The sequence below is a fragment of the Arachis stenosperma genome, chromosome 8 (assembly GCF_014773155.1).
Source record: "Arachis stenosperma cultivar V10309 chromosome 8, arast.V10309.gnm1.PFL2, whole genome shotgun sequence".
NCBI classification, from domain to species: Eukaryota; Viridiplantae; Streptophyta; class Magnoliopsida; order Fabales; family Fabaceae; genus Arachis; species Arachis stenosperma.
This window is the reverse complement of record NC_080384.1, coordinates 33154908-33181287: the sequence shown is the minus strand read 5'-3', so window position 1 is coordinate 33181287 and position 26380 is coordinate 33154908. Positions and strand designations below refer to the sequence as shown.

The window sequence follows — 26380 nt, the reverse complement described above, 5'->3', positions numbered from 1 at the left end:
GCCCAACATTAACAAATTTGTTTGTTTATTTATTTACTTGGCGTTATGACTAACTTGGAACCAGGAAATTCGCGAGCTTTCCATGATGGATTTAAACATAAACAATCCATGGTTTCTTGGTTTATGTAATGACAAATTAAATAATTTACAAAAATATATCAACCAGGCCCGGCGAATGGGTAACTAAAATATGATTTTTATGATTATCTTTCCCCCTTCCCTTCACAACATTTTCTTTGTATCATATTTTATATTTTTTACAGTGGAAAAGAGAAAAATATTTGTACGAAATGCATGTTCTTAGTCTTATTTTATTTCATGTAACATGTACATATTATTTGTTTATTGTATAAGATAAGAAACTCCGACGAGTGGATAGGAATGGATAAATTCTTATATATAATGAGCAATTAATTATTCCATTAAACACATAAAGAAAGATGAATAGGGCAAAGTCTAAAGGCTAGGTAATAAGCCAAATGAATAAAAAGACTAATCCACCCTTCTGGATGCATTGGATAGTGTCTTCTATGCTGACAAGTGACGACTAGGACTAACGCATGAAGAGTGAAGAGGGAAGGCAGGGAAGGAAGAAAGCAACTGATAAATTATTGAAGTCACTCGGAGAAAAAAGAAACAGAACCTTCTCGCATTATCATTTCAATTCCCTCAAACACTCCAATAACTTAAAAAAAAAAGAAAGAGAGGAAAATCTCTCTGTTCTGTCACCGGTGACCAAAACCGTAATTTCAGGTTTTTTGTGTTTCCCTCTGTAGTAAGACTAGAGTGATGAAGCCGCAATCACCGGATCGTCCGGTTCCCACTCTCTCCCCTCGCTCCCCCTTCGCCGCATCGGCCTCCGCTTCTAACCGCAAAATCGCTATCGCCGTCGATCTCAGCGACGAGAGCGCCTACGCCGTCCAGTGGGCCGTACAAAACTACCTCCGCCCTGGCGACGCCGTGATCCTGTTGCATGTGCGTCCCACGAGCGTGCTCTACGGCGCCGACTGGGGCTCCGTCGACTGCGGCGGCGGAGAGGAATCCTCGGAATCGGCGGAATCAGAGCAGAAGAAGCGGGAGGAGGATTTCGATAACTTCACAGCGACGAAGGCGAGTGACCTTGCGGAACCCTTGGTAGAGGCGAAGATCCCGTTCAAGATCCACATTGTGAAGGACCATGACATGAAGGAGAGGCTGTGCTTGGAGGTCGAGAGGTTAGGGCTTAGTGCTGTTATCATGGGGAGTAGGGGTTTTGGTGCTTCCAAGAGAGCTTCCAAGGGTGGAAGGTTGGGGAGTGTTAGTGACTACTGTGTTCATCACTGTGTTTGTCCCGTTGTGGTGGTGAGGTACCCCGACGAGAAGGACGGTGGTAACGGTGGTTTTGGTAGTGCTGGTAGTGCTCAGGGGAAGGTTGTGGATGAAGGGGATGTTCTTCACCCTGTGCCTGAGGAGGAGCACGAGGTTGAGGAGTATCATGATGCACAGGATGAACACCACAAAGGTTTGGACTTTCGACTTTAGCTTCTGTTCACTAGAAATATTGTTAGTCAACGCTTTTCTTATTCATTCAGAAGAATGAAAGTGATTGTTTCTGTATTCTTAAGGGTTTAATACTTGAGTTTGCATTAAAAACGTTGCTGATGTATTGAATGTTTGAAAAGTACAAAGCAGCTATTGATGACTGATTGTCATTTGAGTCAAAATAACAATTCAGTTTGGGGGGTTTTGAGAATTCATGACTAGGGTTGAGGTTGGTGTGGTTGGTTTCTTTGTGGAATTGAATTTTCAGTTTGAGCCTGAGGTTAGATTGCATTTTGCAGTTTGAAAATGATGAGGATCATGTCAGGAGGAGTTAGAAATGCCATTATTTATTAGTATTCCTTTAGTTTTTTAAACTTAGGTGGTGCTTTTTGGTTATTGTTGTTTCTGTTTAGCTTCAGCTTAGGAGTGGTGATGCCTATGCTATCATTTGAAGTAGTTCATGTTCAAGTGTTTTTCTAAATTGTTCAAATTTTCTCTGGCATTTCACGCTATCATTTTGAAGTAGTTCATGTTCAAATGTTTTGGGAGATAAATTATATAGGACTGTACTATTCTATGCACGATAACAACCAAGGGTAATACGGCCATGTAAAATCAAAGGGGCAGGGTGCTCTCCATAAGAAGACTGATTCCATTATCTTGACCTCTTTCTCATTCTGAATTCTAAATTCAATAAAATGTGTATTGCTTTGCAAGTTTTTATATAAGTTCTGAGTAGTTATCACTGGACTTTTGGAAGTTTTGAATGTGGTTTACTTGAAATGGTTTGATATGAGGCTACAATTCATAGGACTGATGAGGATGATATATATTATTCTCAAGTATAGTATACAATGCAAACATTGCTAGCCAAGGTCATATTTGTTAGTTGTCAATCCAAATCTCAGTATGTGTTTCATGAATATATTTCATTACAAAATCATGTCTAACATATATGATACTGATCATTTCATTCTTTTCTATTGTACTTCCACTAAATAATGTTATGTGGTTAGAAACTATAGACACTAGGAAGCTGGATTGAACTAATTTGCTATTTAGCACAAACCAAAAAGGTTCCTAAACTGAGGTTTTTGCAAAAAAAGAGGTATCTCATAGATTGATAGATATAATTTTTTATTTTGTTCAAGTTTTCTTAGGCAAGGCTATACTGCATTAAGAATTTAACATGGTCTTGTATCCAGTTGTAAGCATAATCAATATCGTTGTTTTTATTAAGAGGTCACCAAACTATGAAATTATCTATTTATTTAAGTTTGACTAATTTTTCTCGGGTTTTACATATATATTTTTGTCGGGAGAACAGATACTTGATAAGAAGAATAGAGAGCAATATCAATATCCTACTTACTACAGGTAATATGCATGAATTACGTTTGTATTTTATCATTAAACATTTTACCCTCAAGTTTTGAAGTTAGCTGTTATTGACTCCCATTGAAATGTTGTGATGTATTATCATGAATTGAACTGTGCTTTAAAATTACCGCGTCTTCAATTTGTTTTTCAGAAAGGAGTTACAGCGTTAAGGCATGTGCCTGAAGAAGAAGGACGTGTGAAATTTGAGAACCATCTTGGACAAATTATACATTTTAAAGCGGTTGTTTGTTTGATTAAGCATTTGTATGCTTTGTACAAGTTTGTTTGGACACTGCTTCAATGCTTCATTGAAAGCTTTGAATATGCTATCTTTCAACTTCAGTGTTTGGAAACCATTTTATATAAGCGAAAAAAAAAATCTCATTTGGCATATCAGCTATGTAATACCTGTTTCATTCTGTAGTTTATGTCAAAGGAAAGTTGAATTGAACATTCTTATCAAGAGGTCTCGCCACAAATTCTCAAGAACTATGAAGTTAAATTACTAATCCCTATATAACCATCAAAATTCTATCTCTACACAAAGTGGATAGAACGAGGAATCAAGAAAAGGAAATTAGATTAAGAAAGAAGGGAGAAAGAAAGATGTGCACAGAACAACTGCAGGAGGTGATCAAGAAACAGTATCTTAATTTCAAAGCCCAACTTTTTCTATTTGGTCAAGCAAAGCCTAACTTTTTTTTTGCTACAAACCAAAGCCTAACTTTGAACTTCAGTATCTAGCTATTTATCGTTGTTGGTGTATCATGCCATTTAAAAATCGATGCACTTAGGAGTTACGAGCCAAACCTGTTATGTGGCGGCAGAATGAGGAGGATAAATATTTACAAGCCCACAAACCAACCTTATTTTAAGGTGATCATCTCACATTCAATCCAAATTTTAAAAAAAAAATTGTGGCAGTGTATGGTGCATTTTAAATACTGCTATAAGACCGACTATGCTTTATGGTATAGAGTGTTGGGTGGTCAAAAGGAAGCACGAATATAAGCTAAGTGTGGCAGAGATGAAGATGTTGAGATGGATGAGCGGTCATACGCGATTTGATAAAATAAGAAATGAAGAGAGTTGGAGTAGCACCCATTGTGAAAAAGATGGTAGAATCGCGTCTCAGGTGGTTTGGACATGTGAGAAGGTGACCGACAGAGCACCCAGTCAGGAGGGTAGATGAGATGGAGGATGGATAAAGGATGAAAGGCAGAGAAAAATCTAAAAAGATCATTCATGAGGTGGTCAAACGAAATCTATATGTAAACAGTCTCGTTGTAGATATAATACATGATAGAGCTGAATAACGTCGTTTGATTCATATAACCGACCCTACCAGTAGGACAAGGCGTTGTTTGTTGTATGGTACACTTTGTCAAGTGCGGTGCACCATAGCAGTAGCCCAAATTAATGAGTAATGACATGTTCATTTGTGTGAAAATTGAACTTTGTTAATACTAGGGAATCTCAACTTCAGTTCACACTGATTTGAATACGTCGTACTAGTATCTATTTGTGGGTCTCTTACTTGTAGAATTGAGGAATAGAGCTAGTAGTAATTTATTGACTTAAAGTCTTGCAATTAAATCATTTATGAGGTACTGATCTGGTTTATGTGGTCAACATTTCAATGTTTTTCGTGAAATCTTGTCTTTATTAAAAAAACAAGTTTGAACTAGCACTACTACAATAATTTATGCTTGTCCAGTTGTCCTGTTAGGCAAGCTATGTTCAAGAATAGAGTAAACTGTTAAAATAATATTCAAAAATTCATATCACTAATAAAACAAATTTTAAAAGATATTAATAATAAATACGTTTTTAAAAAATTTAAAAATATAATAAAAATAATTAAACATTAAATATATTATAAAAAATAATACTAAGATTAAATTGTGATTTAGTTTTTTTAAGCATTATTAGAGAAATAAATTTTTTTATTTATAAAATTTGATAATTTTATGTCAAGTAAATTTTTTTAAAAAAAATTATGATTGTGAATGATTAATTTTTTTTATAAATAAAAAAATTCTAGAGATTAAATTTTGTTCTTTTTTTTTTGTGCACCTCCTAAATATTTATTTAAAAGTTGTAAAAAAAAATCGAATAAAAAGGATAAGTTATTTGCTAAATATCAAATATTTTTTTGTCACGTATAAAATATATTATATTTATTAATTATTTTTATCGTATTTTTAAATTATTCAAAAACTATTTTATTGATAACATCTTTTAGAAACTTTTTATCAGCATCTTCCCGTACCAAATTGGTAATTAACTCATCAAGAATATAATGGTTAGGTTGTTAACACTCAAGAGGACTTCACCATTCACTACCAAGGTAGGTAAGTATCCAATGGCAAAATGGCAACGAAAATTCAATGATTCAACGGCTAAATTATGACATAAAGGTGCAACAGTACATTAACACGGATGAAATTTGGCAAAAAACTGTGCCTAACTATTATCAATTAGAGTGGCTAAATTTGCATTGCGACTTTTTTTTCCCCCTTATCTTTTCAAAGTATGATTGACCGTAGATCTATTTTAATGAAAAGGCTCGAATTTTGTCACATCTGATATGGACGTGAATGTGCTGGAAAAGTCCTTGCAATAAGTTAAGTATAATAAGCATAATTGGTTTTTCAGTTAAAAACTTATAAACTTGGGTTCTGGCAAATACTTCTTTGACAACTTCTATCAATATGTATACCATAATTTTGGAATTCCAAGGTTCTAATGTAAATTCACACGTAGTGTAAGATAAAGGTGGTGAGTTGACACATTTCTTTGTATAAAATTAATAAGAGTTGGGAAACACTGACATTTGGATGAATAAGTGTGAAATAATAACTTATCCGATCACCTCCCATTTCATTCCATTTGACCAACAAAATTCAAGAATGAATAAAAGAAAAGAAAATATATGTTATATTGAAGATCGTAGTACCAAATTCAATAATAATAGGTTGAGTGTTGGAATGAAATTACCATAAATTGAACATTTGAACAAAATATTTTCCTTGATTTTTTTATGTTGGTATATGGCAGGCAAATTAGCTTAGTGTGCTAAATAAGGCTTAGCTTGCTTTCATCATATCATATCTACGGCATAATAAGATGGACAATGATTTTCTCTCGTTCGGCCACTAACCCAATTCCATGAAGATTTGTAGTGCCACTCACTTGTTTTGTGTTGTGAGGCACATGAAAATGTTGGCTGCTTAGCTTTTACCACATCTTTGCTCATGCTATGCATGCTGATTGGGCAAATCTTCCCACCTTCGCAATGATGTTGTCTTATATGCAATCAACACTAAAATCTAACTAGCGATCAAGTGGATGGATGTTCAATTTTCTTCTACCAGATATGTATATGTATGTACACTATTTTTAGAAACACAGACTAAACAAAAAACTGTTATGAAAAAAATAAAGAGTGTAATGTTTCTTGAAAATTAAATTGCTATTAAAATTAAAAAATATAATATTTTAAATTTTAATAGAATTTAAAATTTAAAATATTAATATAAAATATAATAAATAAAGAGTTAAGATTTGTTTTATTAATAAAATTTGTAGTAATAAATTAATAATGTAGTATTGCTTATTTATTAACAAGCATCGAAAGGTGAACCGATAAAAAATATATTTTTTATTAAAAAGAAATAAAAACACAACCAAACAAACATATTATTAAGTTATGCTTTTACAAGAAGTACTCCTCCAAAAATATAAGTAGAAATAATTTTTTATTGGATATAATTATATAAAGAATAATATTATATGACCAATAAAATTTATTATTTTTTGTTAATATTGTCAATTTTAAATATTAAAAACTAATTATGATATCTAAATTTTAAAATATAAATCTTAAATTCTAATAATATAAAAATAAGATATTTGTCTAAAATACTAATTAATATTAATAAAAAGTATTGATTTTCTAACATTTTTCTTAAATAAATACTTATATAATGGTAACGGAAAATTTTTTGATTTATTATATATGTCATATATATTTTTTTTGTAAATTACAATAATTAAGGATAAGTGTCATGATATTTTTTTTAATTTAAATTAAAAAAAGATATATGAATGATTATATTTTTAACACGTTTTTTTAAATAAAAGACATTAAATTTTTGTATAGATAATTTTTTTCTCTTTTTATTTGTTTTATGCTAGATTTTTTTTTTGGATTCACCAAAAATCGATCTAAATCTTTCAGACATAAAAGTTTTAATATCATATCATAATACAATTTTTTTTTAATTTACACTAATAAAAAATATAAATAATTATTTCCAAAAATAGATCTACATGTATTAGGATGGGGCAATTGCCCCCATTAAATTTTTAAAAGCTCAATAATATATATATATATATATATATATATATATATATATATATATATATATATATATATAGATAATTATCCCAATATAATAATTTATTTGCCTTCACACTTCAGAAAAAATATAATGTATAAGAAACATTTATGTTATTAGATATTAATACAATAAATAAAATTATTGTAATATATAAATTTAAACCAAATAATAATAACTAATAATAATATAATTATTTCATTACCTAAAGTGAAGCTTAACCTTTTAAATATAAATGAGATTATTAATATCTAATTTTTTTATAATATATATCATTTATTTACTTTTTATTGTTTTGTTTAATTTAATTTTTTTATACATTTAATATTATTTTCATCAAAAAAGTTTTTACTATAATTTTATAAAATGTCAACTTTGTAATTAAATATCAAAAAATTGTTTGAATATTTGCTTAACAGAAAAAAGATATTATTTTATCTATACCTATATATAAAGAGAATTGTAGTTGTTTCATTTAAATTTTTATTTTTTTTTTACAATTTTTTTGACCCTTTCACATAATTTTAATTAATATTCAAACACCAAAATAAAAAAAATAATAAAAATTCTAAATTAGTTAGTTCATCCGAGTTACACTCTTTATAAATTTTTTTAGCTATTGAGTTATTATTATTTTTTTTGTATCATATAAAAAATAATCAATAAAAATATGATTTGACGGAGTTTAGATGCTTGACTAAATGCTAGTATTAATAATAAATGTATTACTCATGCAATATTACCAAAACATTGAAATAAAAAATATTTTTAAATTAATATACTTTTAGATGTGTTAATTATATTTATTTATTAGAAACTTGACTAACTAATACATTTTAAGATTTAAATATATATATATTAATAATATTTTTTTATTAATTTATCTAAAATTTTCTAGATTCATCACCGGTTATGTCTCTAACAATAAATAAAAGTTTTGTCGACAAAACCACGAAATCTATCAAGAATTTGACTTGCACCGTAAAATGATACAAACAGTTAGTTAGTGTGTGTTTGGATTGAGGTTTATAAACGGAAGTTTGTATAAAATTGATTTTGTAAAATTAATTTTAATTAAAAGTGAGTTGGTGTTAATATAATTTATATTTGACAACATTTATATCAAAATAGATTATAATAAACTAAATATTATTTGAATTATACTATTCAAAATCACTTTTAAATAAAAAATTACTAAAAAATATATAAATTTAAATAATTATTTTATATTATCTTATTATTTTATCTTAGATACTTTAAATAAGTTCTAATATTTTTTCTTGTACTCTTAATTTTTTTTAGTTATAATTTTTTATTACTTATGATGTTAATATATTTTTATGTTAGTTTTTTTTATTTAATTTATTATTTCTAATAAAATTAATAGAATTACAATATAAAAAAAGTTATGCTCAAAAAAGAAATAACAAGAGCATAAAAGAAACTCATATAAACCAAAAATAATAATAACATAAATGAGAGAGTATCAGAAATAAATATTATAAAAAAAATAAAAATTATCATATAAATAATAAAGGACGAATCATTAGTAGATAAGAAATAATTTTTTTTAATTAATGGTTAAACGAAAAAAGCGAATGACAATAGTTAGAATTTTAAGTTTTTGGTGAAGGTAGGTTACACTACAGAATTATGTTTGTGTTTATGATTAAAAGAAATAGCTAAAAAAAAAAAGTAAAACTTGTGAAAAACTAAATATGTGTTTGAAGTTTCCAACACTAAACCAAACGCACTCTAATGATATGATGATCATGGATTAGGAATAGAATTTTAACGGGATTGCTCCTATTCCTCTATATAAAAACACTATTTATGAAACAATTATCTATTTATAATAATCAGGGTATAAACTTGTAAACTAAAGGACACTAGAATGTTCTAGGTGTTACTAGAAAGAAATATATCCCCTACATATATACATGCATCATGCATGTTACTGTGTCAGTCTTATAAATACAAAGCTTTATAACCTCCACTACTTACTCGGACGCGTGGCAAAGAAACTCAGCCAAGCATATAGCATATAGCTTCCTCAACCATGTATTCTCGATCATCATGCGAGGTGAAATTTTATAGCCCTTGCAATACTTTCCCATAATGTGTTAACATTCAATGCTGGAAAGTAGTGAGGAAATGCGTGACGTGTACTCGGCTTGGCATGCATATATATCGAAAGCATATGCCTAATTCATCTTCACTCCTTTGTGTTATGAGAAATTTCAAGCATATTTTATTGTGGGGCTACATTATTATAACCGCATGGCTTAAATTAGTTGCCCAATCCTATTCACCACATATATTCTATTTTTGATTCTATAAGTCAAATTCATATATATGAGTAGAGCTAGCTACTTATATATCCTCCACACTACATAAGTTAAAATATCTAGTACCTCGCACCAAAATATGGGCCATAAGATCTCTATGGTGGCATTAATAAATGAATCATATATCAATTTATTTTCTTTTGTTTTATGGTCATGTAAACCCATATCATCACCACCCTTCATTACTCATGATATAAACAACGGAATTATACATTATGTATGAGATGAGATTGAACTATATATAATAAAATTTTATAGTGATATATATCAGCTGATCAGATAATAACAACATAACATCTAGAGATCAAATAATTTTATAAAGTGATATATATCAAGTGATCCGATAATAACATAACATAATAGAGATCAAATATAATAGTATTTATATGATAATCATATTAAATATTATATATACTAAAATTAATTATTAAAATTAAAATATATATTAAAAATTAATTAAATAATATACATATTTATATATAAATATATAATAATTAATTTTAATGATTGATTGGAATATAATTTGTGATATGACGTTATTCGTTTTTTATCTATAATAGTACATATACATTCTCTAAATTTGTTATGTGTTGTCTTTAATTATTTAATTAGTTTGGAATTAATTAAAAAAACTTATTTTATTAGTTTTATATTAATTATTTTTGAATGATTAAATAAACAAATAATTATGATAATGTAATGAACCACAAAATCTTAAAAAAATTATTACTACAAAAGAATTTATATTTTATAAGACTTTTTTTCAAGTGTTGGCTCTTCATGTATGTGAAACTATTTTAAGTATTAGTCCCACAAAATTTACAACATAGCATCTCTCTTTAAGAGTTGGCATCCCAATGATTTACTATACGATATTTTATTCAGTGGTACTTTACTCGATCTTTTATCAGTTAAAATCATCCACTGATCAGATTTTTTTATAGGTAGTCTTTTTTGGTTGGCCAATTTTCAATGACGACACCAATATAATGAATTACAATATTTTAAGAAAATTATTACAACAAAAGCTAACTCATATGGTGAGAGAATCCAAAGCCTCATAATACGTGGTTGAAATGTTTTTAATACGAAGAATTTAAGTATTATTTTTTAGTTATTAGTTTATATTTTTAAATATTAAAATATTTAATTATTTAATTTTATATATTTTAATTTTGTTTATTTAATTATTAAATTAATTTTTATGTTAGTGGATTTAGAATTTTTTTATTTTAATCTAATAAGAATTTATAAAGAACTTTTAAATTGTTATAATCGTTATAGAGAAAATAGAAAATTGTCAAAGTATTTTTTTAATTTCATGATGAAATTATAGTGTGTGGATAAGTAAGATTGAATGAGTCTCTCTTTTGTTGTATTGAAGAATTGGGTAGAAAGTTGAGTAATTATTTTTCATTCAATTTTTGAACTATGGTGTGGACAAATTAACTTGAGTGACTCTATTTTCTTGTTATGTCAATAAATTGAATAAAAAATAGAGTGATTCTCTTTATATTCAGTTTCAATTTGTCCCTTTCATTTTTCTATTTTAAATTTTAATTTATCTTTTTTATTCAATTTCAATTATTGTCTTTTTGTTTATCCCTTATTAAGGCTCTTTTTCAGGTATTGATCCATCGATATCACTAGAAGAAAAATGGTAAATACCGTCGGATTTAACGCTGGATTTATTATAAATCCGTCAGTAATTAATATCGTCAGATTGAATTTGACAGTATAAACGACGCCAAAAAATTTTTATTAGCAGATTATTTCGTCTGATGCTAATTACCGACGAATTTTGCGTCGAATTTTGCAATTAATGTGACGAAAATAAACTGTTGGATACCATCGGATTATGTTTTGTGCCATATTATGTTTTATAGCGCCTAATTACCGTCAGATTATTCTACTGAAAATTTGACGGCATATTTTTTTTTGCACACTTAGCGCATAATTAGTAGTCAAATTAAAATTGTTGTTTACAAAATTAGGGCACAAATTCAAAATTATCATAAATCAACTAACCATTTTATTAAATATCAAAGATATGAATATAATACAAAGTTAAAAAAGTATAATACAATGAAATAGACATAAAATAAATTAAATCCCTAAATTGTACGAATCCCAGCAATCGTCGTCGTCGTCTATTCCTTGTTGAGACAGTAGACTAGGTGCTGATGTTAGCGCCCCACAAGTAGCGCCGCTGCCTCCAGCATGCATCTGGTCGTTGTATACCGCCATCTGGTCTTGCAAACACTTTAGCCGCTCTAGCTTTTCCGTTAGCTTCGACCTGATGGCAACGGTATCTTCTATACGTGGAAGAAGCTTGTTGTTCCTCTTCTCAGATTGCTTAGCTTATTGGTGAAGCTCCTATGTGAGCTTTTGCACTTCCTCCCTCTAGTCGACAACTTCCTCGGGATCGACAGGGCTGGTGGTAGAGGTAGAGGAAGATGAAGCCACTAATTTGGAGGTGCGGAGGCCACTGGCGAAAAATGACCCCAACTCGTAGACATGATTCTTGTAGGACACAGAGGCGGTCTCATACCAAACCCTATCAGGATCTACGACTGAGACATTGGAGCCAGTATCGTCCCCACTAGGCTGAGATTATTGGACGCGACCTCCAATCTCTGCGTGTAGTCCTCCTATGTAACACACATTGTGATTAGGATGATAGTTGATTGACTTTAAATCGAATACATTTCCAACTTAGAATTAATTGAAACTTACATAATGTGCGGTAGACTGCTCATCAGTAAATCTCTCCTTGTTAGACTTCAATGTATGGGTATATTTGAAGGCCTCCGCTAATGTCGCCTCACGTTCCAACGACTTATACTACACATATTGAAACCAACTAATAAAATAAATCAAGTAACAATTAATTCAAGTAATGATAAACAGAGATTACCAAGCTATATACCAGCCTGCTCTTCGTCTTCATGAAAGTCGCCGATCCACCGATATACTTCGACGACCTCAACGAAGCTCTGTTAGTTTTATTCGTCAGAAGGCAACACTTGAACTCCTTCTCAGTACTAAAATAGACATCTAGTTCCTTCTTAATATTTGGACAGAGCCAAACCGTGAGGTGGTCGCACCCCTGACGAACGTCTTGCATCATCTACTAAAGTCGTCTAGCTATCTGGTGGTCGTAGATCTTGCTGATCAAGATATCATGTTTCTTATCCCGTATGAATTTCTCATGCACAAAGTAATTCAACTACATTAGCTAGTCGAAATAAAATACAGTTAAAATATAGTTAATTCAATAATATTGGGTTCTTACCCCCACTTCTGAAACCACCCCTCTCTGGTCTTAGCAAGAATCTTCGTGTAGCTCGACCATAGGTTAACGTATATCGGTATATGGACTTAATCACATTGGAGATCTCCTATGTACATGCGTTGTTATTTGGGGGCAAACCTATCAATGAAAACCTTAAGATTAGCAAACACATAAAAACACATAAAACTTAACAAATTCAAAATAGATTGTGGATAAAAGACCTTAAAATAGTATGTACACACATTTGCATGTCATCAGGCCAAATCCTTATCCATATGACAGACAGTAGTGGAGGAGCATCTGATTGGAACGCATTAGAGGAATCACCTACCGCGGACTCTGTCAATGGAGCTGTAGGAGGCAGAAGTGGGCGTAGCAGAATGAGTCACATAGTTGGTGTTTAAGACTATGATGAACTGCTAGTTCGGTAGACCTGCTTGTGATGTCACAAGGGTCAACGAAGTAATCGGGGTAGAGGGTGATGGCTGAGAAGTTTTTAAGTACCGGTGGAAATCCTCCCTCTACCATGACCACAAGACTTATTCATGACACCTCTGCTACTTGTCGTCATGTCTACAAAGAGAATACCAATTAACACTAATCAACATATATACAACACAAATCCTTCAACATTTATATTATTTGACATAACTTCCCTAAACATATATCTATATTTGTCATTATTAGTACATGTTATAATGATAATTATATACTTTTTGCAGTCTCTAAAAATATTTTTACTAATAATTATATAATTTTTACTAAATTTTTTTAATGATAAAACATAAAATGATTAATGAGTAAATACCAATAAAAATATTAGCAATTATTTTTATTACTACTAAAAATAAAATAAATAATTACTAAAAATAATTTTTTTTAATAATAAATATGGATTTTGTTTTGTCAAAATAGTTTAAATTTACTTATAGAATAAGTTAGGTCAAATAGTAGCTGTACTTGCTAGAGAGATCCAACTATGTGAAGTTAACGTTTGATGTATACCTGGTGAGAAATTGAATGTAGCACCGTGTCCGTACGAGAATCGTTTTTGTTATTAAATTTGCACCGCTAACTTATCAATCATGAAGAAATTTAATACTTATATAACAATTCACGGTTCTCCGATGCTTCAAGTTATGTTAACTAGCACTATGAGTCTATCATCCAAGTTCTTTACTTTAGCTCTACAAGATTAATTAATAAACCAATAATTATGATTTGGAATTAGATCATTTGTGTTCTAAAAACTTATTTTAAGAATATAATAATAGAACTTTTTAATTTTAATATATTTAATATACTCTTAGAATGCAGATTAACAAGATCCTTATAATTTATAAAGTTTAATTCCCATTTTTATGCTCTGAAATATCAAAGTATAATAATATAAATAATAAAAAAGAAAATTTACATACATTTTTCGAAAATAAAAATGTACGTATAATTATCGAATTATTTAACTATTTTTAAATATCAATTTCAATAAATAATTGATGAGACGAGGAGAGAGTAGCGTATGAACTTGGTCAAAACGCGAAATGACATTGACCATGCGACCGGAGGTTGAAGTGTTGAACGTGTCCAAAAGAAAAAGAAAGCAGAACAAAGAAGAAAATAATAGAAAAAGAAAAAAGGGGAAAAAAATCTTAGATAATGGATACTGTATAGGAATACTGAATAGGGAATGGGTGAAAAGTCAGTAAATATTCGATTGTCGTTTTGAGAGGAAAATGAGCGCATTGGTCAGCGCGTACGCGAGATGCATCTAAGGACAATAAAGACACCACACACACACAGATCGTAACGGATCAGGATCCACCCTCTTTCGCCCTCAATCAACACAAACACTCTTCTTAACAAAGCATATGAGAAAAATCCACACATACATACATACATACATCCACCACCGTATATAAACACCGATCATTCTCCACCACATGAACTTACCCCCGCTACTATATACACATGCAACTATTATTTTTATTACTTTTTATACTTTATGTAATGTAATTATTTTTTGTAGCTGCAAGCGCCTCGTTTTTATCCCCTAGCTAGCTCCCTTGGTTAAAATTCAACGTTGTTTCAATTAAAATAATGTGATTAGACTAGGCTAGAGGATGATTAATAGATTAATTATTACGCGCGCTCCTTACCATGTGTTCCAATTCCAATAATTTGAATGGTTGTTTGATGAATGGCTGGCTGATTTTCTGGGAGAGCCTCCCTCAGCCACAACTTCTTTCTGAGGCTCTTAAGATACCTTTACTCGCTTAGTACGACTTTCTTTTTTATTATTATATAATTCATTAATGAACCCTTCTTGTGTGCTTCTTATAATATTATAGTACAAGTAACAGGTTTTTGTATCTCATTTCAATAAAGTTGAATTCCCTCTATTGTATAAAGCTTTTCATCCACTTGATGTGATGGCCGGCCACACCACCCATGATTATTATTTTTATTTCTATGTTCTACCAATGTGCATTCAAAAGTAGCATATTCATGCAAAGCCAATCAATCTTTTTTAGCTTTGATATTTGATTAATTATTTGTTGTATTAAATTAAGTACATTATTATAACGATAATCATGCTAATCCAACTGGACCACAACCACAAGGTTAATAAGCTAGCTCCCAGATATTTGGCTACCACAAGTCACAACCGCATTAATTACTAAATAAGAAAACGAAAATATCTACCACATAAAATAAGTGTATATTATATTATATTATATTATATTATACTAACATCTATGGATAGGAGCACTACTATGACTTGACCTTGTAGGACTATATTATTAATTGGTTGGTGAGATCAGATGGGAAATAAGATATTCTTAATTTAAGAATAGAAGGAAGGAAGGTGGTGCAATTCCAGGAACATGGCACGTGAAATAAGCATGGATTAGTGGTCATAAGAATTGGGAGTTCCCATTGATTTCGTAATTCATGTGTTTGTCGTTGTAAGGCAAGGGGACTAATCTAAGGACTAAGGTAGATAGATACATAGGCAATAGCATAACCGCTCCACGAAAGCAATTTCATCGCACACCACCTAAGAAAGTGCCATGATCTTCGTGAACACTAAACCCGATGGATAAAAATGCACACAAATATGTTAATTTTAAATTTTTGTTTATGATAGATACCTAAAATATAAAAAAATTTACATATTAACTATATAATATTTTAATCTTTGTAATAAATTTTAATTATATAATATAATTTAAATTACTTTTATATTTATAATTAATATTTCATATTATATTAAAACTAATTTTAATAAAATACATCGAAAGTAAGATTTAACACTTTGACATACTATCATACGTAAATAAATTATATTAAATATACATTAAAATTAATTATTAGTATAAAATATATATTAAAAAATAAAATATATTTTAAAAATGAATTAAATATAATATATTTATATACAAATTCATAATAATTAATTTTAGTATATAAATAATTTTTTATTTAAATATATCCAAATGTATTAAAAAGTATTATTTTTTACTTTTTAAAAGAGACAATTAGACCAAAAAAAATCTGTTAAACAAATCAAATATCAAATAAAATGGTGTATTCTTAATGTATGCAGCACATAATCACAACTCCTCAAGGAATTGTCCTTCCTTGCTAGCACACCATAGAAGGAAAGAGAAACAGAGTTTTGCGATTCATAGCCACAAGCCCACAACCACAAGTTTTCATGCGTCTGGCGTGTTTAACAACTGGTCGTAACATTTTCTTACTACTACAACTGCTCTCTTTTGTCTTTTCCGGATTCAAATAAGTAACCAAGTATATCCCTACATCAATTAATTTATTTTCAATTCATAAATTGGAATTTAAACTACCGGGTGTAGCTTTCAAGCCTCATTAGTAATTTGTTGGGTTTTCCTAGTAAGTTAAATTACATATCTTAGAAAAAAAAAACACATTAAAAATTTAAAACTCACCAATACGAAATTTTCAGGCCCTCTACTAGCTAAATTTCCTTAAAATATTTACTACATTCACTTTTGTTATTATACAATCATATCAAGAGTAAATGCATATTTCCAGTGTTTAATATCCTGAAAAATGAAGAAACAAGTCGTTCTGGCAATCTATAACAATAATAATAAATAAATAGGAAAAAAAAGACTATTGCATTTACAAAGGAAATTTAAAGGAAAAAGAGAAAGAAGCTATGTCATCACCAGATTCAATAACAATCTTAATCTTTAAAAATATAAAAAAAATTAAAAAATAAAACAGACTCGTACATGATGATGGTCATAGTCATCATCATACAAAAAAGGAAAAAAAAAAGGGCAACCGTCATGAGTGCTGTTAGAGGGTGTTAATCAAAGAGCTGAAGCACAAATAATTTCTTATAGTACCAACGCCAAAAGATCGTGCGGCTAAGATAACGCCACGTGCTCTCCTGATCAAACGGTTTCGGAGGCTCTACCAACGCATCAGCAACTGCAAGCAACCTGCAACCGCGTGGTCCATCAAAACTCCCCATCGACAACGCTGCCGCCGGGCTACTCCTTCCGGCGCTCAACGCCGTGCTCCACCGCCGTATCCTAACCAACCAACCTCCTCTCTCCACTCCCCCCGTATCTCCGTTTATATCTCCAAGCTTTCGAACCCTCCTAACAAAACATTAAAAACCAAAAGATAAATAAAATGAAAGAAGAAATCATCATTTTCAAGAATAATCAGTAATAACTAATAAGTCCCCCTTGTTTTCCCCCAAATCCGTAACGGTAATAGATGTATAAAATTATTCTTTTGTTTTTTCGAAGTAACTTATTTTGGAAGAGAAAAAAGAATTCAAAAAGGAGTAAGAATACAAACCAGAAAATCATCATGATCCACATCGTGACGATGCCGTTTTAAGGGAACTGCCTCAGAAAAATCCTCTTCGTCGGCGTGGTTGCACCGGCGGCTGACCGACTCTTCGCTGCTGGATGAGCTCGGAGCCGGCGGGGGCGGCGCCGTAGAGGACCAAGGCACCACCTGGTTGTCCCCGTCTTCTTCCTCCTCCTCGTCGGCGGGAACCTCGTCATCGTCATCATCCTCTTCCTCTTCTTCGTCTTCAAGATCGTCGTCCTCGGTGTCTATGTCGTCGTCATTGCCTCCTTCGCTCTCCTCCGCGGAGACCTTGTTGCCGCCGGCGCACATCTCACAGAGCGAGACGGTGTTGCCTAACCTGTCGCCGGAAGCCTTCCAGGGCGTGGGTGACTGGCAGGCGTGACAGAGGAGGGTTCTTGTGTGCCTGGCGACGAGGAAGTTAGCACCATGAACGTTGGCGTCGCAGTCCCAACAGAGACTGGCCTGGTCGGACTCGCAGAAGGTCCTGGCCGGAACCTTGCACAACTCGCAGCTCTTCATCTGCAGTCGTTGTTGCTATTTGAGAAGAAGAATGAAAGAGAATGATGGGAATTTTGAGTCTTACGGTTTTCGTCTTTGGTATGGTTTTGGTCTCTTCCTATATCTGTTTGTAACTGTATGTGTGTGTGGCCGGGATATATGGTTCCCTTTCTTTCTCTCTCTTGGTCTGCAGGTACGGTATGGGTTAGAAGGGAAGAGAAGAGAATTGAAGGGGCAGCTTGATGAGTATATATAAATAAATAAAGGTAAATAAAATACACCTACTGTTTATGGTTATGATACTTGTTAAAAAATGACAGTTTAATTTAAGTCACAAAAAAATACAGTTTTACTGTATAACACTATCTTTTCTTCCATTCCTAAATTAATTTCTGTAATTTTGATGTATAGAGATTATAAAACTCATTCAATAGCATTTGTTTTTTCTTTTAACAATTATTTTTATATATACCCTACATCAAAATTTAATACTAAAAATGGTTAAAAAAAGTATAGAGAAACAATAAAAATGAATAAAAAATGAAAATAAAAATAAAATTATAATTTTTTTATTAATTAATTAATAATAATTTTAGATTTTAAAATTTAAAAAATAAAAATTTTAAATTAAATCAAATCACAAATAATGCTTAGTTACACTAATAATATTCATTATCATTCTAACTTTTCTCTTTTATTCACAAATTTCGGTCTGTAGAATAATACACCGCTGCTTCACTTCCCTGCTATTTGGTCAGACGTCGCTCAAACTCAAGTTGCCGCTGCCTAGTCTTCAGTTGACACTGTCCAATTTTTCCGCGAACGTCCGATCGTGCCGTACAATCTCCTTCACGCTGTCCACCCGCCACGGCTGTGCAACCTCCCCCATAGCCCACTGTCGCCCAAACTCTAACCACAGCCACCCATCCTTCAATCGACGTTGTCCAACTTCTCCGCAAATGTGCGATCGTGTCGCACAAGCTCCATACAACAGCCTCCTTCATGCTGCTTACCCGCCACTACTGGCTGTGCAGTCTCAACCACAGCCTACTGCGTTCTCCGTCCTAATATCACCATCCGCGACTAATCTGTTTAACATACGTTGTCATACACGGTTGCATTTTCGTACGTTCAACACCCCTCACAAATAGAGTCCAAGTTGGTTGAACTGCTTTTTATTGTCCCATCTTCATTCACTGACGACAATTCCTCCACTGCCTCCATGTGTCGCCATCGACTCTCTCCACCCCGCAAATGTGTCGGATGTTCAATTTCCTATGTATATATATGGTTATTTTAATTCTTAATTGGATGGTTATTTTGTTCGATTCAATTTAAATATATACAATTAATAAATGTTGGATGATCATTTTATTATGTAGCTGGATGATTATTTTAATAAATACGTGGATGGTTGTTTGATGACGATCCCGCGACAAAAGAGGGGGCTATAGGGATGAACGATGATGGCCGGTGAGAGAGCTTCTAACGCAAAAGAGGTGAGATGATTGATGAGAGTGGGAGTGACAAACGATTTGGGTGAAGACGATGTTTGGATAAATTCTTTTGATAAATTAGAATTGAAAAGATTAATTTTTTAAAATAACTATTTAAATTTTTTAACTTAGGTAATTTGGAGAATTTTTTTATTTTTTTTCTTGTATTGAGCTAAATTTGTAGTTAATTGTTCATATTATTTAAATTCTTCATTATTTTCTTAACGAAATTGATTATTTAAAACATGAGAATTTGACGTTTATAATAAAATTTTTAATTTTAATATTTTAAATTTATTTTTTTAGATAATTACTTTTTGACATAATAATATATAACTAAATACATATATAAAATTTTTTTATATTAACAATACATTAAAATTAAATATTTTATAATATATATTTTAAAATTTTAAATTTTTTAATAAATATTTTTAAGACACTCTTAAGTAATATTTATAAAATTAACAATATCTTTTTTTTTTCAATATCATAAATTGGTTTATTATTAATCTCTCTATTATTATATTTAAGCTGACATTTTAAATAAAACATACGTTTTAGTATTTATGGTTGATATCTTATGTTAAATTTTATCTTTTTAATTTTAGTCCTAATTTAATCTGTTAGATTGATATATAAATATATACATACAAATCTAAATAAATATATTATATGTGAATCAAATTTTGTCATTAAAAATAATATTTTTTATTTTATATTATTGTATATCTAGAAGCTTTTTATTTTTTATTTTATTTTTTTACTGACATCATATGCAATGAGTATCCAATTTTGTTTAGATGACTGCTAAATATCAGTATAAAAATACATTAAAGATCATCGATAATATACTTAGTTTTATTCATTCATCATTGGAACTCTAATCATCCTTAAATAATGTATGGTGTTGTATTTAGGTTTGAAAATAAGATTTAATTATTAATTTGATAATTTTTATAAAAATATTTATTTATGTTTTTATCATACCAATAAAAAATTAATTATTTAATTTATACATTCAACGACTAAATAGTGATCATCTAAATAAAAAAAAATTGTTGAATAACAGTGTTAAAGAATTAAAATATTGAAATTAAATTTTAAATTCAATTTTTCAAATCATAATACGAAGCGAATTAAGAACTTTAAAAATGTAACTTTTGTGTTAATGTAAGAACAAGTTTTCCCAAACATATAATTTAATTATATAATGTTTGGATAATGATAATGATAGTATTTGATTTAAATTAGAATTTGTCTAACTTAAGTATAAAAGAACAGTTCGATCCACAAATATATTACGTTAAGTAATTTATGGTAAATACTGCATTCAAAAAATATGATATAAATTGCTTAATTTGATAAATACATTGGTGGTGGATTCTGAAATTTGAACTTATTAAAATTTGTTTAACTTAAGCATAAAAGAACTACAATTCGGTATATAAGTATTATATTACGTTAAATAAGATAGAGTCAAATCTAAAAAGTATAATATTGACGGCTTAATTTGAAAAATATATTATTAGTTGATTGGAATATTTAAACATGTGATCGTAAAATCACATAAAAATAACTTGTTAGATATATTAAAACAAAACAAATTTATATGAAAAGGAAAATTACTCAATAATGACAATGATTTTAAACGATTTTTAATAAGTATTCTAAACGTAATTATTGCCAACACCCTTTAATTATTCACTATCTTAGGAATGTTAGAAATAAATTAAATGTTAATATAATCAAGTATTCAACTGAGTAAAGACAAATTAGCCGTGAATGAGAGTATGTGTTTAGTTTAGCATTTAAATCACATCGGTAATGTTAGAAAAAAAAAGTCAAAATTTATTTTAATAATTAATAAATATTAAATAAAATAAATTTTAATTATTTTTTATTAATTATTTTTTATTATCAAACAATTTTAAAATCACATAAAATATGTATAATTATTTTGGACGTTTTAACTTTTGTTTGACTATTTTTTAAATATAAATATGATTTTATATTCTAATTTTCTATTAGCTTAAAATAATAAATTAAATTTTTGCGTTATGATTAAAAGAGTAATTGAGAAATTTTATTTTTTAATAAAATTTGTATTTGTTTTTTTTTTATGATCATATTTGGTCTTTTAAGTTTTATATGTTTTTATAAAATATTTTCAATTAATAATCCAATTAAGAGACAAAGAAGAAAGGAGACAGAAAAAGAGAAAAAGAAAAAAGGTATTTGCGATGGTTATTTGGCGAAGTTGAAAGAAGAATAAGAAGAAGAAGATGATAATGATGAAGGTGGTGGTTATGTAATTCTAACAGAGATGTTGGAGGTGATGATTGATGGTGGCGTTGTGTTGATAGTCAAAAAGAAATCAGGGTTTAAAAAAGGGGAAGTGATTTCGACTTTAGAACTCTGGACTTCTGATTGAGTGGATGAAGGGACATTTAGAACGCTGGCTCTCTTATTGATTTAATTTGCGACAATTAAAAAGCTAACCGCTATTATCTTAGTTTCTTTTATAGCAAAAGTCTAAACTACTATTATAATCGTCCATATCTTATCAATTTATGACGATGTGATAAACAACTGCTAATTAACCGTGGCTATCTTACGCATTTACACGCATTTGAAAAAGAGCAAATGCGTTTTAGTTTTAGAGAGTTATCATATATATTGATTAATCATATGATCAACCAATAAATTTGGAAATAGCTCCACAAAATTTTAGTTGGCGAGTATTATTGCTACGACATGGTAATATAAATTCTCAATACTTCAAGTTTACCTACTAGTACTATAAATAACTGAAGAGTGTTAGAGTAGTCTTGGTTAACTTTACTAGATATTATGGTAAGTAGAAGAGTAGCAAGGGGCTCTCCAAATGTTAGAAAATTATGCCCTCATGCATTCATTGTTCGTTTTGGAACTAAATGATTAGTACTTGTGTTTTTAGTAGCTCACTCAATTATTTGTGATCTTATTAATTTTTTTTAAGATCCAATAAAACCATTCAATAATACACATATATTATTTTATAATGTGTGGTGAAAATCTTCATCGTCATGCATGGTTGAGGGCTTAATGGTACCGTAATTTGTTGTTAGCCATAATTAGCCGGCCAAGAAAGAATAGTAAGGTTATAATAGCCAATAGCCATAGGCATATTATATGTGGACTTAATGCAAAGAAAGGTCTCGTCAGTAATGAAAGTTTGTATTATACATTAGCTGAATTTGGTCATGCATTATAAGATTTAGCGTGTTTTCTCTATTCGTTTTATGAAAAAAGGACAAGATTCTTTAATATAATTTTGACGTAAATCTTTATTATTCAAACGGTGGCTTGATCATTATCAGTTTATCACGAAGCAATTTTTTGACAAAATTCCAAACAATTATATATACAGCATAATTGAAGCTCATCCCTAACATAAAAAATTCAAATTAGCGTCGTTTTTTTTTAAAGAAAAAAGAACAACTTGGTGATCTTTTATTGTATTCTAAAAGGAATTATATTTTTTTTGAGGAAAGAATTATAATTTTATTATTGTCTGTATAAATTCAGGTTAATTTTTTTTATATGAAAAAATATTGGTATTTTTTGTAAAAATAAAATTATTTAATATAATTATATATGAGTAAATTTTATAGATAAAAAGTCAACACGTAAAAAGCGTGTTACAACACATAAGAGAGTGTTAAACATATTACAATATTCCAACTAATACATGAAAGCATATTAAAATACGTAGAAAAATATGTTATATTTTTATAATACTATAATACACTTTAACTGTTAATATTTAAATAAAATATTATTTTTATTTTCATATTAAAAATAATTTCTGACAAATGCATGCTAATTTGGAATTCTGTTGTTTCTTTAATGTTAAAAAAATAAAATTCTTGTTCCGGTCAAGCAAGTAGTAATTTTGTGAGCTACACGAAACATAGAAATATCGATGGCAAAATGGCAATGTCATAGGGGTATTTTAATTTTAATAAAAAAATGAAAATAGTTTCTACATCTACATCTACAGTAAAATACTAGTACTAGTAGAGAGGAATAGTAGAAGTGTAGAAGTAAATGAAGGAAGAAGCAAAGGTGATGGTGACGTGGTGTGTAGGTTATGTGGTGAAAGGGGATGCCAGGTGTCTCATTTGAGGGAACAAAAATGCTTTTTCTGTTTCTCTTTTGTGTTGTGTGGTGATAGAGCCTCATATATACCATACGTACCTCTTTCGGATTCGGGTGTTGGCGATATTTTTATAGCCTTGCAAATTTGGAAGCAACGCGGTGGCTCCACGTGGCATGCAAAGCATCGTGGAGATTTCGATTTGCTTGCGTGGCTTGATTTTATTCACTGGGTTCACACTAGGCCATGTGGGATATATGTGGATGGATGGATGTGCTCTTCTCCACCTGATTTGATTCTCTCTCTCTCTCTCTTATATCATCGACCACACCCAACCCATAATTTATCATCACCAACTCCAACCCTTCCTTTTATTCATTTCGCACACGCACTCGCACTCGCGTATTTTGGAAACTGCAGTCACGCGCTCTTGTGGGACCCACACCCACGTGGTCTATGAGTCTATGGCATTTTTTGCTTTTTCCATTGGTTAATTCCAGTATTCTCCGCTGCTTCCTCTAGCTACCACACCCCATGCTCTTGTGGGTGTGTTTTATTTTATTTCTTCTTCTTTTTTTTTTCTTAATATAATTATTAATTATTATTCTGTGTGCGGTGATGAAGAGAAAACAACGCCGTTTTCGTAATGAGAATGTAGTAGTGTAGTACCGATTCCAAGTCTAGAATAGCCGTTTTTCAACGTTGGTTCGTCAACTCTTGCTAGTGCACGGAGACTTGAGGTTATACGCTTCCTTTAATTATGTATAGCATTTGTGAATATATTAGAATATAATTTATGACCTGTGTATATTGAATTCAAGCCATAGAATGCCTAACTTTGATTGTGTGTCAACAATGGAATAAACTACTATGCTTTATCACTTTATCAGCTTCTCCCGTTCAGATTTCATATTTTCAGTCCTACCAATTTCGTTTTTTTCATTTTGGTTCTCCATTTCCCCCTATGTTTTCCTCTATTCTACTTGCAAATAATTTGGGTGTATGTGGTAATTTCAGCTTCGATTGCTAAGGAAATTGACGAATCTACTGAAGTAGTATTATATTTGAACTTCCCCAGCTGATACAACCTTTTTGTCTGTATGTATCTATTGATCTGTCTTGCAAGTTATGCACATGATAAAGCATGAATGCATGACTGTATCAGCAATTCAGCGAGGACGATATATATAATGCATTATTCGTTTTGTTTCTCATATATAGCTAACGTGTGTGTTGCTTTTATTTTTACTTTCGTATATGTTATATGTAGGACACAATATGGGATACACCAATAGGAATTGCGTTAACTACACATGGCACTATTTTGGTGGTCGAAATTATTACTTGGACTTTCATTAATTTTCTTATAAAATTGACTAAATAGTATAGTAACCTAGCTCAGTAGCTACTATTTAATGAGATTCGTCATTATCAAATTATTAATGAGTTTTGATATTTAAACATCACACATGTTGAGCTTTGAAGTATAATATTTATATATATACATGCTGGATTCTTATGTGCTAGCCTTGTTGCTCCTTAGTCTATAATAAGCAAAACTAGACAATCTTTCACAAGAAGGCAAATCTCCTTATTACTCTGTATGAATGTGCATCTCTTGATGAGGCCGGACACTCTTGAGTTTTGAGCCACTCTATAATGACTATGTCTCATATTATTAAATTCGTAATCAAGGATGATAGTTTCTGATGCATACATTTGTATGAGTAGTGTCTCACAATTTTTTGGGTCATTTTCTTTTAATTTGAATTCTCAGCATGGATGAGTTTTTAGTACATGACAATATGGCTAAAGTGAAGTCCCGACTCCGGAGCCGTGACTTCAACGTTATAAAAATATGAAGAAAATAATAAATAAAGTAGAATAATATTATCGATTTTTTATTTTATATTGGAGAACGGGGTGTGAAATACACATATTGGATTGGGAATTGACAATAATCAACACTGGAATCAGAGAATCGTCTTCTCAGGTTCCTATTCTTTTTTTTTTTGAACTGGAGGACTGGAGGTTCCTAGTATTTTCTTTGGATAGGGTGGGTTCCTAGTCTTCTGAAACCTCTCTTCTCTCTTCTACTTGTACGTCTTTCCTTTTTTGTTTTCGGTCATTACTTCTTTCCCTTCTTAGACCAATCTGTTTGTGGGCTTGAAAACTAGAGCAACTAGGCCTAACATTGCACATAAAGGCAGAATTAATACTCTAATAGCATGGAAAGAAAAATTGAAATGTATATGTAATGGGCTCTTGAAAGCCCATAATATACCCAACGCAATTCACATGGAATATACACTCACCATTCACCAAATATACAATTCGACGTTATCAATTATCACTAAACAAACGTTGTTTTTTAATGATCATGTGGAGTCCTAATCAATAAATAAAGATAAAAAAAAATCGTA

At 30.5% G+C, this 26380-nt stretch overlaps 2 protein-coding genes and 1 long non-coding RNA gene across 3 annotated transcripts; 2 read left to right on the top strand and 1 right to left on the bottom strand.

The window, feature by feature from the left end:
• The first annotated feature begins 464 nt into the window (after positions 1–464).
• LOC130943315 (universal stress protein PHOS32-like) lies at positions 465–3344 on the top strand. The gene is made up of 3 exons (XM_057871140.1): positions 465–1501; positions 2849–2898; positions 3053–3344. Exons 1-2 carry the CDS (start codon positions 790–792, stop codon positions 2854–2856), a joined length of 720 nt encoding a protein of 239 aa, XP_057727123.1. The 5' UTR covers positions 465–789; the 3' UTR covers positions 2857–2898; positions 3053–3344.
• A 13805-nt stretch (positions 3345–17149) lies between these two features.
• Positions 17150–18545, bottom strand: LOC130943657 (zinc finger protein CONSTANS-LIKE 2-like). The gene is made up of 2 exons (XM_057871632.1): positions 17805–18545; positions 17150–17599 (listed from the first exon to the last, which is right to left on the bottom strand). The coding sequence occupies exons 1-2, from the start codon at positions 18339–18341 to the stop codon at positions 17531–17533; spliced, it is 606 nt and encodes a 201-aa protein (XP_057727615.1). The 5' UTR covers positions 18342–18545; the 3' UTR covers positions 17150–17530.
• Positions 18546–24264: 5719 nt separating this feature from the next.
• On the top strand, positions 24265–25476 carry LOC130943310 (uncharacterized). Its single transcript, XR_009071778.1, has 2 exons — positions 24265–24697; positions 24975–25476. It is a non-coding gene; the product is annotated as an uncharacterized LOC130943310 (long non-coding RNA).
• Positions 25477–26380: the final 904 nt, after the last annotated feature.

Bases quoted from the DNA above. Each gene is read 5' to 3' on its own strand.
- LOC130943315 (XM_057871140.1), top strand. From the start codon at position 790: ATGAAGCCGCAATCACCGGATCGTCCGGTTCCCACTCTCTCCCCTCGC.
- LOC130943657 (XM_057871632.1), bottom strand. From the start codon at position 18,341: ATGAAGAGCTGCGAGTTGTGCAAGGTTCCGGCCAGGACCTTCTGCGAG. The intron at 17,600-17,804 runs GTTTGTATTCTT...ATGTTTTGTTAG, and splicing joins TGGATCATGATGATTTTCTG to GAGGGTTCGAAAGCTTGGAG.